Source organism: Pogona vitticeps, chromosome 2 (assembly GCF_051106095.1).
Source record: "Pogona vitticeps strain Pit_001003342236 chromosome 2, PviZW2.1, whole genome shotgun sequence".
Classification (NCBI taxonomy): domain Eukaryota; kingdom Metazoa; phylum Chordata; class Lepidosauria; order Squamata; family Agamidae; genus Pogona; species Pogona vitticeps.
The window spans coordinates 57,647,451-57,661,366 of NC_135784.1; the positions used below are offsets into that span (position 1 = coordinate 57,647,451).

A 13,916-nucleotide genomic window follows, 5' to 3' on the forward strand; every position below is an offset into this window, starting at 1 on the left:
ATCCTCAGATGGGGAAGGAGGATTGGCATCGGCGATGTCCAAGTTGGGAGTAGCAAGATTAGGTGGAGACTCCTGAAGTGGCAAGGACTCTGAAGAGTCAGAGTAAGATTGTTGAGAGGAAGAAGATGTGAAAGTATTGGGAGAAGGTTCAACTCGCTGAAGTTTAGAAGGTATAGCGTCGTGTTTTCCCTGTACTGCTTGTGCAGGAGGGTCTGGCTTCCTCTTCTGAGGTTTCGAAGACTCTACAGTATCGGGAGGAGGGCCTGCATAAATTGTAATGGCCTGTATGGATGATGATCGGTCCCAAGAGGGGGCTGGTGTGGAGTGTCGAGAACACGACTTAGACTTCTTCAGTACCGCTGGGACCGAGGTAGCATTTGTGTGTCACTTATGGTTTCTGGTACGGGACTTTGGTACCGGAACCGGAAAACTCTCAATGTCCAAGGGTTCACCGTAGGAATAGGTAGGCTGGTACCAAGGAGATGAAGAGGCAGACGAGTTGGATGAATAGTAGTATGCATATTGCATACGAGGATCGATGAACTGTTTGTGGTGCCAGTACCGATGGCGGTGGCGGTACAGTTTAGGTGGCGGTTCAAAATAAACTGGTGTTTTGACGATAAGTCTGTGAGCCTGGCAATACCGGCAGTCTCAAATGACTTGGAGGCTGGAAAGCAATGGTATTGAAGTGGCCAGTATCTTCGGTATGGTGGAGTTTAGATTTCCTCTTTTTAACGGTAACTGGATCAGAAATGGGCATCGATCCAGATTCTCACCCAGACATGGAGCCAGCCAAGGATTTGGGTCTCAAACAGGCCGAATATACAGTTGGGGCAAGTGGATGGTTGATGTGATTCTCTGAGACAGAACAGGCAAGCGTTGTGTCTGTCAGAGATCGGCAGTTTATCCATGCAAGAAGTGCACTTCTTGAAGGGGCCCATTGGGGCCATAAAAGGTGGGAAAAAGGAGAGGGGAAGGGGGGCGGAAAAGGGTGATGACAGATAATGAATCAAGTAGAGATACGATTAGTGAAAAGACAAATTGTTTTCTTTCAGAAAGAACAAATTCGCACGAATGGAGCTCAAGATATGAGACTTCAGCAGCAGCAAAAAGGAACTGAGGCAATTGCTAGGAGGGGCGGACCATGTGCACTAAGGGGCAGTCCTAGTGAATGCTTGTTTCAGCTCTAGAATATTCCGGAGACCTCTGCAGAGGTGCAGACTTAACCAATTAGTATGCATATACTGAGACAGTATAAATCATTTTCATTCTATTTGATTGCGATTAAGATTATTTATTTATTTATTTATTTATTTATTTATTTATTTATTTAATTTAATTTAATTTATACCTGCCTATCTGGTCGGTGAGGACCACTCTAGGCAGCTGGTGGTGTGTTATGGTGGTGTGTTACATGTAGAGAAAAGGATAATAAACGGATTGAAAAATGCACTTGTCCACTCGTCTGTGATGAGTGAAAAATGTTTCTTTGACAACCCTCTCTCTTCTCTCTCCCTAATCCTGCAGTCCTCCCCTTCCCCTCCCATTGCAAAAGGAAAACTGCCCTCTTCTTTTGAGAAGAGAGTTTGAGCGGCACATAGAGATATAGCTCTGCAGGATAATGTAGAGTAGTCCCATGCTGGAGAATATGGAGATTCCCTGCTCTCAATTTCAACCGAACAAGGACACATCCTGGGGTGGGAGGGAACCGTGCTCTTTAAGAGGCCGGGTGCTTTTGCTTTCAGTTTTATTTTTGCTGGAGACATTCAAAAGAAAGGCATTCAAAATACAAGCTTCATGACCCCACAGGCACACAGGTAATAAAGCAACCCAAGTCTGAGGGTATAAATCAGTGATTCCCGTGTACATAATACAATTTATTTTGGGTTTGTATGCTTTGTTACATACAAATAAAAGTGAACAAGTGCCTAGTTTAAATTTGTTAACATAAATTGCAAGGCTATAGTCTGGTCCTGCTGAATGGTGAGATATTCTAAAAATTTTCAAGCCATTTAAGTAGATTAGATTAATATTCTGTTAGAGAGTATAAGACAAGATGAAATGAATGGAACATATTCTAATAAATCACTCTGGTTGCAACGGATAGAAAAGTAGAAAAAATACAATAAGAAATATTTATTTAAATTTTTTTTCCAGGCCGTGATAATAAATATTGAGCTGCGTGACATGAATTTCTTGACCACTGTACATGGACAATCTCTTTGTAGTACCTGCTCTTGTAGGAAAGCTATAGAATACATTTAAAGCTCTTCTTCTGAAGCCTACTTCCCTCATGGAACCACAGACCAACATTTAGATGTTTGGAAGCAGAATCTGTGTACTGTAATTTAAAACATTAAATGCTGATGTTTGTCAAGGTAGCTGTACAAGATCATAGAACAATGTAGGTCCGAAACTGTCTCTTCAGCTTTAATATGTATTTACACTGAAATCAGTGGCAACTTGATGGCACATAACATTCTGAAGTTAAATGAGGTACAAACTATTCTATCTCTGGAAATCTTTCAGAGCTGAATACACCAATTGCATTGTAGAAGGATGTACTTTGCTGAACAGATATCTAGCATCTGTGATTCTCAACAATTGCTTTTTTGCCCATCCAGAAATATGGTGGGACGCTTTCTTTAACTTGCATGGAGAATAATACTTGGAAGGCAAAGGTGGTCCACTGTCTGCAAAATTTCCCTTAACTCTAGTTAAGCACCAAGCTCACAAGAGGATTTGTTTTGTATGTTTAGAGGGAAGAGCGTAGAAATAGTAGATAATTTGTATTCTTGAAGGTTTTCACGGCCAGGATCCAATGGTTGTTGTAGGTTCAGAACACAGACAGAGTTCTAGCTCCTGTCCTCTGAAGATGCCGGTCACAGAGATTGACAAAACGTTAGGAAAAGAAACCTCCAGAACACGGCTAAACAGCCCGAAAAACTTACAACAACCAGTAGGTATTTTCTTTGTCTGTCGTTTTCCTCTCCTCCCCCTTAAACCCAAAATTCAGGATAGAAGATAGAAAAATGCATTTTGAGCATCCTTGTCAGATCACTGGTCAGTTTTCTCCACCAAACAGGTGCAGGTGAATAATGTATTTCATTTCACTCAGCTTTTCTAGAATTAGTGATTGTATAATTGCTGTACAGTTTTCATTGATAATAAGACAAATGTTGAAAATATGACTTTTTGAAGGAAAGATATTTTCCAATATTTTTTTAAAATGCTGACTTATTTTTCTCTTTTCAGCATATTTCTTTTATGCTTCTCTGATACACAGTGGTGCCCCACTTGACGATTACCCCGTTAGACAATGAAATCACTTGACGATGAGTTTTTTGCGATTGCTATAGCGATCGCAAAACGATGATTCCAATGGGTTTTTTTCATTTTACGACGATCAGTTCCCTGCTTCGGGAACCAATTTTTCGCTTCACGATGATTAAAAACAGCTTATTGGCAGGTTTTCAAAATGGCTCCCCGCTGTTTTCCGGACCTATTTCTGGAAGACAGCGATGCAAAATGGCTTCCCCTATGGAGGATCTTCGTTGGACGAACAGGTATTTCCACCACTGGAACGCATTGACTGATTTTCAATGCATTTCGATGGGGTTTTTACTTTCTCTTGACAACAATTTCACTTAACAGCGATTTTAATGGAATGCATTATTGTCGTAAAGCGGGGCACCACTGTATGGCATTTGCTTTTTTGGACATATTAATGAATGACATTCCATGTTCATTGGATACTTAAGAAAACATGCAAAATTGAAATGAAAACATAGTAATAAAACCAGGGTAAATTGATTCTGTATATTGTAAAAATAGGAGCAAGTACACTAATTATAATAAAACCAGAAAATGACATCAATATTCAAAGGAATGCTGCTAATCTGAAGTATAAACATGAGAGGGGATTCTTGAGGATGGAGTTGCACAAGGGCAGCACTTCAGGTGCTCTTTATGTAGGATGTACTGAAAATCAACAGTGAAGAGCAAAAGATTATAAACCTATGATTGGGGTAACTCCACCAGCACAGCAATAATGAATTTAAGAGCCTGCAGACTGGATCATGGCTATAAAGAACCTCCATGGGGGGGGGGGAGGTGGTTCAGTAGTATTCTGCAAGCCATGGAAAAAAGCCTGACAGACTCGTTACACTCCTCAAGCTTTATATGATTTGCACTAGGAAAATTCTTAGTTTGTTGTGTGTATTACTTGATATCATGCTGCCATGACATCAGTTATTACAGATGTGGAAAGATAAAAAACAGGAAAGAGAATTGAGAATTTGGTTATTTAAATTTTGATCTTAAAAAAGACACTTGTTGATTTCACTGAAATCAAGAGCCAAAAGCCAACACAATAAAGAAATCAAATCAAAAATTCCTTCTTATAGCTCATTCATATGACTGTTTCTTCCCCACTGACATCCCAGTTGGAATTACAATATCAACCTGTTCTACATTCAGCATCTAAATACCATTTAAGACAAGAAAACACTACCAAAATAATTACAAAATACCTTACCAGGACTAAAAAGGACTATAGCTTTAAGGTAAGCATATTCATATCCATCAATATCAAGTTTAGCCATGCTGTTACAGAACTCCTGAAGCTTCCAAATGTGTTCCATCACTTGTTTTATTCGGTCTCCGGAAAGTTTATCTACAAGTAGACATTACATATTTCTTAGGAAAGCAGAATTTTACTTGAAAGTCAACCAAATATCTTGTCTTCCTCACGTTCTTATCCATTTCAAACTGTTCAAATTCATGTTGTCTCACAAGCAATTTTTTTAAAAAATTGGTGTATAATCAGACCCTTTTCTATACTCCTGATTACTCAGTAAAATTTAATCTGTAGAGCAGAAACCTGCAGAAATAGGAAGTTACATGAGATTTGGGATATGACCAAATGTTCACAGGAGACATAAAACCAAGAAACCTGGGGGGGGGGGACTCTCAAGATGTTTAAAAGATGACTGACACTTTCTATTAAAACTAAAAGATGACTGATATTTAGAAATGTACAGCTTTAAAGACTAGACTCAACAGCTTGTCCTCACTTCTTTTGTTGTTCTATAGTTTTAATAATACGTTCTATATCTCCTCTTTGTTTCACTAAGAATAGCAGTCCACCTTCTGTAATTTTGTTAACAATACCAACAATGAGAAAAACAATGGAGTATTGCACAGAGAAAGGCCAGGTGTGGGGTTTTTGTTGGGGAAATGTAGAACTGGTTCTATGCCAAACTCTGTAGTGGGGAAAACAGCATAATTCAAACTTAAAAAGCTGGATTTACTATGAACTATTAACAAGAAAGAGTTAACTGATTTTGCTCAAAAAGGCATGGCCGGCAGAAAAATTCCTCTTCTGCCATGAAAGAGGTTCCAGAGCTTGACTTCATTGATAGTATTAAAGTTGTAGCTCAAAACAAGAAATTTCCCTGAAATATTAAAACTACAGAAAGGATTTTCAAATATGGGTGGGACAGAGGTGGCCGGGGGGGGCATAAAAGTGTGCCGGCCAATTCGCAGAGCAGTCCCTGATCTGTTAAGAGATAACCAAGCAGTAATGAGACTGTTCACTCTCTGCTGACCAGAAAGATAGATCACATAAAGTACAATTTTGCTTTGTCAACGGAAGAGTGAAGTCAAAGGAAAAGAAATGTCCAAGTCCTGTAGGCAGGAAAGGTGGCTCTCAATACTTATGGTAATACCCAGTGTCAGCTAAGGCATTCTTAACTGATTAATGCATATGGAAGTATCAGGAGAAATTACTGCCTGATAGGTGTCTTCAGGAGCATTCTCAATGGGACTATATAGCCCATGGGGGCACTGACACGTTTGAACACAGGCCACAGACAGTGAACAATTCTTCACATACCATCTAATAAGGTTTGTCATGTGATTCACATAATCCCAATTCAACTTGTTTTTTTTCATACTGTGTTCATGGCCTTGGCAAAAAAAAAAAAAGTGAAAATGGCTGCTCTGGAGAAACAATGGGGCTAATGTGGCAGATGCTGCTACGCCCCTCATGAAATGAACTGTAATCTGGTGAAACTGGGTTAATATAGCAGGGCAACATATTCTTATCACTCAGCATCTGGATACAGGACAATTTTGTTTGTAAGATATGTGCAGTTAGTAAAATGGCCTGGTATCTTGTGTAGATCCAGTGTTGTTTTATATTTGTACATCTAATTTGTGTTGCATCTCCTCTGACCCAAGATGGGGTCCTGACAAAAAATTTGATGGCACTGTATCCTGAAAACAGTGCAACACAGTGTTTACTCTAGGGCAGGGGTCTCAAACTCAATTTATCTGGGGGCCGCTGGAGGCAGAGTCTGGGTGAGGCTGAGCCGCATCGAGCCCGAGGAAACAGCCCAGGAGTTTCCTTAGCCCAGCTGGGGCTCCGAGGAGGAAGAGGAGGAGGGGACACGAGAGCCCTCGTCACGGGCCACGACCCCCTCCGGCTCCTTCTTCACTACTACCACCAACAGCAGCAGGACGAAGAAGCAAGAAGGGAGGGAGCGCCGGTGACCGCATAGCGGGAGGGGGACGACATAATTTTTTTTTAAACCCTCAAAGCATCGCCTTGCCAAAGAAGAAAAGCCCCCATAGGTACCCGCGAAATTAAACAGAATGGGGCGGGGGCCACACACACACACACACACACACACACACACACACACACACACACACACACACACACACAGAGAGAGAGAGAGAGAGAGACAGACAGACAGAGAGAGAGAGTTCCGGCAACCTTCCTCTGAGGGCCCCCATCAGAAAAAGGCGCACTCAGCAGCAGCAGCTACCCCCACCACGACAGAGGAGCAAACTTTGCGAGGTGAGCCCAGGCAGCCTCCAGAGCCGAGGCAGCTGAAGCAAGACAAAGAGGAGGAGGAAGCACCGCTAGGTGCTGAGGCGGCCGCTGGCTAGGCTAGTGCTTTGAGTGTCGAGAGAGAAAGAGAGCCAGAGAGTTTCCCTGGAAGAAGTGGTGGTGGTGGCAGCTGCTGTTGGTGGTGCTGTTGGAGGTGCTCTTTCAGGACGGACTGGGAGCGAGCGCCACTCTCAGGCATCACTCAGCGGCGGCTCGGGTGCTTGGGGAAAAGGGCTGGCAGCGTGCCTCACTCGCCGGCTCTCCCCCAAGACAGCACCTCTTGCACCCTCCATCTGGAACTGCAGCCTGCCAGGTGGCAGACAGGCGGGCTGGCTGGCAGGCTGCAGTTCCGGATGGAGGGTGCAAGAGGCGCTGTCTTGGGAGAGAGTTGGCGAGCGAGGTGAAGCTTTTTCTGACTCTTGACAGCAGAGGACGCGTGGGCACTTCGGGGGGACAGGCAAGGTGGGGGCCACAAACTATCATCCGGTGGGCCGCAAATGGCCCCCGGGCCGCATGTTTGAGACCCCTGCTCTAGGGATAAATGTTTGGTTTATTTCACAAACCAAGATCAAAGAAACAGCTTCTCCTCAACAGACACAGGCAGGCTTTCAGTACTATCTAGGATATGACCACCATGAGGTTAATTCCTTCATAGAATGGAATTCTTCAATAGAATGATCTTCAAACAGAATTTCAGGTGGAGGATTTAAGCAGCTAGTTAAGATCCTATGTGGGGAAGTTATCCATTGCAGGAGAGAGACAAGAACTGTTCCTTTTCAGATATATTTGACCTGGGAATAATGAATATGGTTCAGAAGAGGCTATCCAAAACCGCCACCTAGTGCTATAGCAGACCTCACTTAAGACCAGACTGCATGTGGTCTAGCAAAGTTGTCTGGACATAACAGACACCTCATTTTTTCTTGTACCATCATTAAAAAAAATCTGATCTACAGTCCCCATCCAGACCCAAAACAGAGCTCAAGAAACAGCACATTATATTCTACTTTACCCCTCACCACAAAGAACCAATTTAACACAAAGCACCTTTTACTACAGCTTCATAGTTGCAACAGCCTATCTACTGTGATCCTTCACTGTGAGGCCAGTAAATCTTACTCTATTATTTCCACAAATCTGTTTTATACCCCCACCAGCATGGGATGCAGGAAAATCTTACAGCCCTACACTTAGTCAAACGTAGGGCACCTACCTCTCCATGGCCTCTGAATATCCTGCCTCTTTCCTTGCCCAGAGGAACTACATCAGTTCTGTTGTTTTTGAGGGCCTTGCCTGGGGGGGCGGAACCTGCCTATTATAATTAAGTTTGAAAGGATTTACAAATTAAATCAGTAAATGATGATAACTGCTCACTTTATACTTTTCTAAATGCACAATAAACTTGAGAAAATACCCCAAACCAAACCCACCAAATACTTACGTTATGTCTGTCACTTAATAACATGGAATTATTCTAGCCAACAGTTTCCCTATATATAATATTTCTATTGTCAGGTGGTTACAAGTTAATGTTATTTGGATTAAATTCTGCTACAACCAGAGATGAACACAGTCAAGAAGAGAAAGATATGCCGTTCCAGACTGTATAACTTTGTTACAGCCCAGAACTTCTACAATCTGAAGAAGTCCTGCATGACGTCCATATTTTTCAAGTGCAGTTTGTTATTCACTGGCTTTCAAAGCAACAAATGTTTATTGCCATCAGCTTTTCCATGTGTATTCAACAGGCTACAACCACTGTTCCACATGGTGGATTGGCTCAAGAGATACATAAGTGGGACTCCTGCAATGTGGATTTTATGGTTCCTCCCACCTGTCATTACAGCCTCCTACACATCTGAAAAGTCACTTCTGTGGTGGTGGTGGGGGGACGACAGCATATAATAAGGCAGGGGTTAAAGCTACAGCAGACTGGAAACCTGAAAGAAATCAATGAGCGGCCTTTTCTGCTTATGAAAAGCAACGTTCTATGGCCTTTTTAGCGTTCTCTGCTATATTTAAATCTCCTTACTGGAGTTCCAAAAATAAACAAACACTGGAAAGTCAGAAGAATCTACTGTATTGTCCTGAAGGAGCATTTCATGTGTTTTCAGTCTAGATTTCTCATACCAGTACTATGAAAGTCAGCAACTGCTTTAAGGGTACTTTAAACCAAGAAGTTAGAATATTATGCAAGCAAATAAATATTGGACTTTTATCTAATTTCCTGACCTGCTGAGTGGACAGTTTCCATTCAAATCATGAGGCAGCAGCTAAATATACACTGCTACGTACACACACACACCTTAAAATTCCACCAATAAGGAACCACATATACTGCAATTGCACTTTTAAATTCCTTACAAAGACAAGGGGATAAAGACAGCACACTACAAATCTATCTTTCAGTTTGTCTCAAATATACAGAGGCTTTCCAAACCAGAGAAATACTGGCACAATGACAGCAAAGGCCCTTCAACTACTAACCTAAGAAGGAATCACATGTAAATAATTTTCCTCCATACCTTGTTTCTGATGAAAGAATAATACAGACAAAACTCACATGTAGGGCTTTCTTATACTGAAAAACAAGGATCATTTGTTCTTTCTACATCCATCTACTTCCTCTGTCACCAACATGACTGATGGATCACTGTGTCATTCCTGGTCATGTGCAGCCCCATCATGCAAGCAACTTCAGTGGTACCTTGGTTTACGAATGCCTCGGTTAATGTAATACAAAGCAAAATCCATTGAAAATAATGCCTCAGTTTCCGGGGGGTTTCCGGGTTTTTTCAGAGTACGAAGAAAGTTTTACCAGGATGCATTGTGCCTGGACATTTGTAGCACTGCCCCTGTTCCTATGGCAATTCGCGTTTCAGTTCATGAATTTTTTTGCATTACATAACATCTAGTAGAACACATTAAATTTTTAAACCGAGGTACACCTGTAGTTGCATGTTTGGGAAGAATGACACTTACTCTCAAATGTGGATGTTAATAAAGGAACTGGACATCAGGAGTGGGATAAAATTGCATCTCTGCTTCTGTTTCAACATAGGAACATCCTACATGTGAATAATGCATGAACAGGGCTAACATTCCTAGAAAATACTCAGCAAAAGCTTTACTGCAGCCTTACAACCCTTTTAACACCCTGATCCTATCTATACACACAAAGTTGTAGCAAATTCTACTGACATCACAATTCAGTTAGCATATTTTGCCTCAAGTGTTAAAAAAATTAAATCACACTAACCTTCCTGTATGCTGTTTTGGAGATGGTTGACAATAGCTGCCAAAATAGTTGACAAACTCATCACCTGTGCACACTGGGCAAGGCCTAAAGTAAACAGTTCATTCCAGCAGGCCCGCACAAGACTTGTATTACAGTCCTGCCTAAAAGTTTTAAAAGGAAATAGTTATAAATATTATAAAAAGAAAAAACCTATTTTACATATCATATTTTCCGTATTTTTGGAACTGCTGAACCCTAAAATTCCAGCATATGTAAATCATTTTCCAAATGGTATTTAATGCAATGACTATCTGGCAACACTGTCGTACTGGGAAAAAAAATGAATTAATGTAGTGGTTCCCAACTGCAGGTAACCCAGGTGTTCTTAATGCAATTCCCAAAAACCCTGGACTGGTGAGGAAGACTTCTGGAATTTGCAGTCGAAGAGCACCAGGGTTACCCAAGGTTGGGAACCACTGAATGAGAAAAAAATGCAGGTTTGGAGGCGTGACATTTTTACGTATTCCAAAATTGTTCATAAATGTCAATACTGAAAGCAAAAAAAGAGGAGAAAGAACGCTCTACTGTAGAGTTATTTTTTCTCATTATGGAGCAAACAGAACTAACTGCTATAATCTCTGGTTAGGGGTAAGATCTCTGAATAGTTTCTGGTTCTGCTTGGTCCTCATAACACTGAATCAGGGTATTTTTGTATTTTAATGATTCAATGCTCTGATCTGCTGTAACACATATGTGAACTTGTATTTATACATGAACATCAATTTATGAGGTATAGAAGATAACTGAGATCAGCTGTACCTCAAGCTACCTTCTTGACTGGTTGTCCCACAATCTCATTGGCTGCCATTTATTCCCGTCCCAAAGTAATTTCAAAAAGTCAGTCAGTGGTACTATATGAAAATGAACATGAAAAGATATATTAAGTGCATCTTAAGCATATGGATTTACATAGCCAATGTGCTGCAATAACAGACCGTGGGGCTGTAGCTCTAAAAAGGTAAATACTGTAGATCCAATTTATTTTGCAAATGATTACTTCACAGATATTGCAAAAAGAAGATTGTTGAATATTGCACTGCAGAGCACAGGATGTTCTATGATTACCTCTGTCTTTAGACAGAAATGTCATTCTTTATGTTAATTATCAGTACCAATGATTGGTATTTCCAGATACCATAGAAATATTCAAACCATAAAAAAAGTAATTTTGTCTTATTTATAAAAATGTTTTATACCACTTTTTAATCCTAATAAGGGTTTCCAAGCAATTCCTATAAAAAACAAAAACACAGTGGTGGAATCTTATTCACAGCTATGCCATGTAAGGTTGATAATGTCATCAGTCTTACCTAGTATAGCTGCATGAACAGGATTTCAGCCCATAAGTAACAGAAATCAGAACTAAAACTTTCAAATCAAAATGAGATAGAGCTTGTTATGTAGAAAGAAAACAGCAAACTTCGATTTATGAGAAGGTGCTACTTTTTGTACTATTTAATCAAGATATGAATAAAGTTATGTTCTTCGAAAATAATGAATGAGGCCTATGTAATACCAAAAAGAATGATTCTGTACCAGAAAATATTGATACATACACAATGGCAACCAAATTAGAATTAGCGAAGGAATTATGGGTGACAGGCTTGAATATGAAGGGGAAATGAAGAAAGTGGGCTGGAATAAATTAGGATATGAAAAAAAGCTAATTATTCACTGAGAATGGGAAGAAATTGAGAAGGAAAATAAACTAACATCTTGTAAGAACTGACAAGGGATATAAAAGAGTCTGATGTTCTATAGGTGAAGGAGAATGAAGAGTCTGCAGAGCTGTAAACTGTATGGGAGCAGAAGACCAGAAGGAACAACATTAAGTCGGAACTCAGCAGAAAATGTGGAAAAAAAACAAGGAGCAACGGGGGGGGGGGGGGCAAAAGAGATGCATGAAAGAGTTGTGTTAACTTTGTCCAATAAGCAAGGGTGAGTTGAGCTGGTTTCTTTATAGCTCTGCAGACTTAGCATGACATCTCCAGCCTTGTCTCTTCAGAGCACTAAAAACACCTGCAGGAAAATCCTTAGTTTATGTTGCTAACAAATGTGGTTGTAATGTCTCAGTTATCAAAATGGTAGAATCCTGATAATTCTACTAAGTTCCAGCAGTCTATACCATACTGAAACACATACAACTTAAAAGGCACCTCAGAATAATTTAGAAATTCCCCATCAAGCCAAAACACAACACTTTACCATACAAGTTGGAATTAACAGTATGGTATGAAGTTAATACCTGATAAAATGTACATGTCTGCATGCACATATACAGTGGTGCCCTGCTAGACACTTACCTCGCATGACATCGAAATCGCTTGACGATGACATTTTTGCGATCGCTATTGCAATCGCAAAACAATGGTTCCAATGGGGGAAATCCGCTTTACGTTGATTAGGAGCCTGTTTTTTTCCGGCTCCGCAAAATGGCTTCCCTCCTCAAAATGGCTGTTTTCCAGTTCCGCAAAATGGCTTCCCTCCCTTCTCAAAATGGCTGCTTTCCAGACGGAAGCTTCACATTACAGTGTTTTTTAACAGCTGATCTGCGGTTCTCTATGGGCAATATTCGCTGGACGATGAGGTATTTCCCCCATTGGCACGCACTGACCAGTTTTCAATGCATTTCAATGGGGATTTTTTCACTTGACGACGATTTCGCTTAACAGCGATTTTGCTGGAACACATATCGTCGTCAAGCGGGGCACCACTGTACTCAGGAAGTCAACAAACAAACAAACGAAAGAGATGTACACAAACTTTTTAAATGTATCAGAACCCAGGGACACTTAACCCACCTCACCCCCAAAACAAAAAATGGTCCTTATAACATGACTGTAGTTTTAAGTTGAATTAAAGGACCTAAGCAGAACTATTGCCAAGAAAAACTTATCTCCATCTTGAGCTGACTGACTTCCAGCTACTTAGCCCTAGTCACTTCCTCCAGAGGTTTTCAATGAGGTTTCTCTTCAAAGGTGATGACAAAAAAGTAAAACCAATGAAGACCAAGTGTGAGAGCAGGAAATACTGGCTAAAGAATCCTGGTATCATACGAGCAAAATGTTACCTGTTTCTGACATGTTATTTTAGAATGTGATTGTATTACACAAACACACTTTGAGGTACACAAGCATTCTAAATATATAAAGTGAAAGAGAAATCAAATAACAGCAAGACCTGTATATCTTGGTTTTCATATTTTTACAATTTTAAAACGTGGATTTTTCCATAAATTAAACTCAATAAAGACATAATTTTAACACCAGTCCCAACTGAGAGACTTCCATCAGTTCCTTGAGAAGGACATCTTCTTACCCTAGTGCTTGAAAAGCTGGAATAGATCTAGCCCAGTGCATGGAAAGGAAAAGCAACCGGGATGCTGACTCACAAATGTAATGAACATTCAGATACTCTGGCATTGGACTTGGCATGGTTAACTGCAAGAGAACAACATGTAAGTACTGTGGAAACTGTTTAACAAACTGGCACAGAGCAGACAGGGCCAGTCTACCTGCCTTAAACAGAGCAGACCCTTGAAAGCACCACCCAAGTCTGTACACTGTAGGGACAGAGCTGCACTATGCAAGTTATAATGGTTATTAAAGAATTTTTGTCATAAAAATTGGAAACATCCCACACATCTTTACACTTGATTTGTGGCTGATTTGTACACTTGTAGTTAACATGTAAAAAACAGCTTAATGTATCTTTGGAAAT

At 40.6% G+C, this 13,916-nt stretch overlaps 1 protein-coding gene across 4 annotated transcripts in view; it reads right to left on the minus strand.

Annotated features, from left to right (window-relative positions):
- NR2C2 (nuclear receptor subfamily 2 group C member 2) overlaps positions 1-13,916 on the minus strand; it is a 69,348-nt gene that overhangs the window by 6,009 nt on the left and 49,423 nt on the right. The window contains exons 11-14 of one of the 4 annotated variants that reach the window (XR_013541623.1): positions 13,515-13,636; positions 10,158-10,297; positions 8,112-8,210; positions 4,538-4,675 (exon numbers count right to left, since the gene is read on the minus strand). Coding sequence is in view for 3 of the 4 variants with exons in the window: in XM_078385235.1 (XP_078241361.1) it covers positions 2,292-2,341; positions 4,538-4,675; positions 10,158-10,297; positions 13,515-13,636 (450 nt within the window). In the remaining variant the exon portion in view is untranslated. Of the gene's footprint in view, positions 1-2,106; positions 2,342-3,807; positions 3,982-4,537; positions 4,676-8,111; positions 8,211-10,157; positions 10,298-13,514; positions 13,637-13,916 lie in introns of those variants that run through there. The other 3 variants (XM_078385235.1, XM_078385236.1, XM_020802809.3) reach the window with 3 other exon arrangements.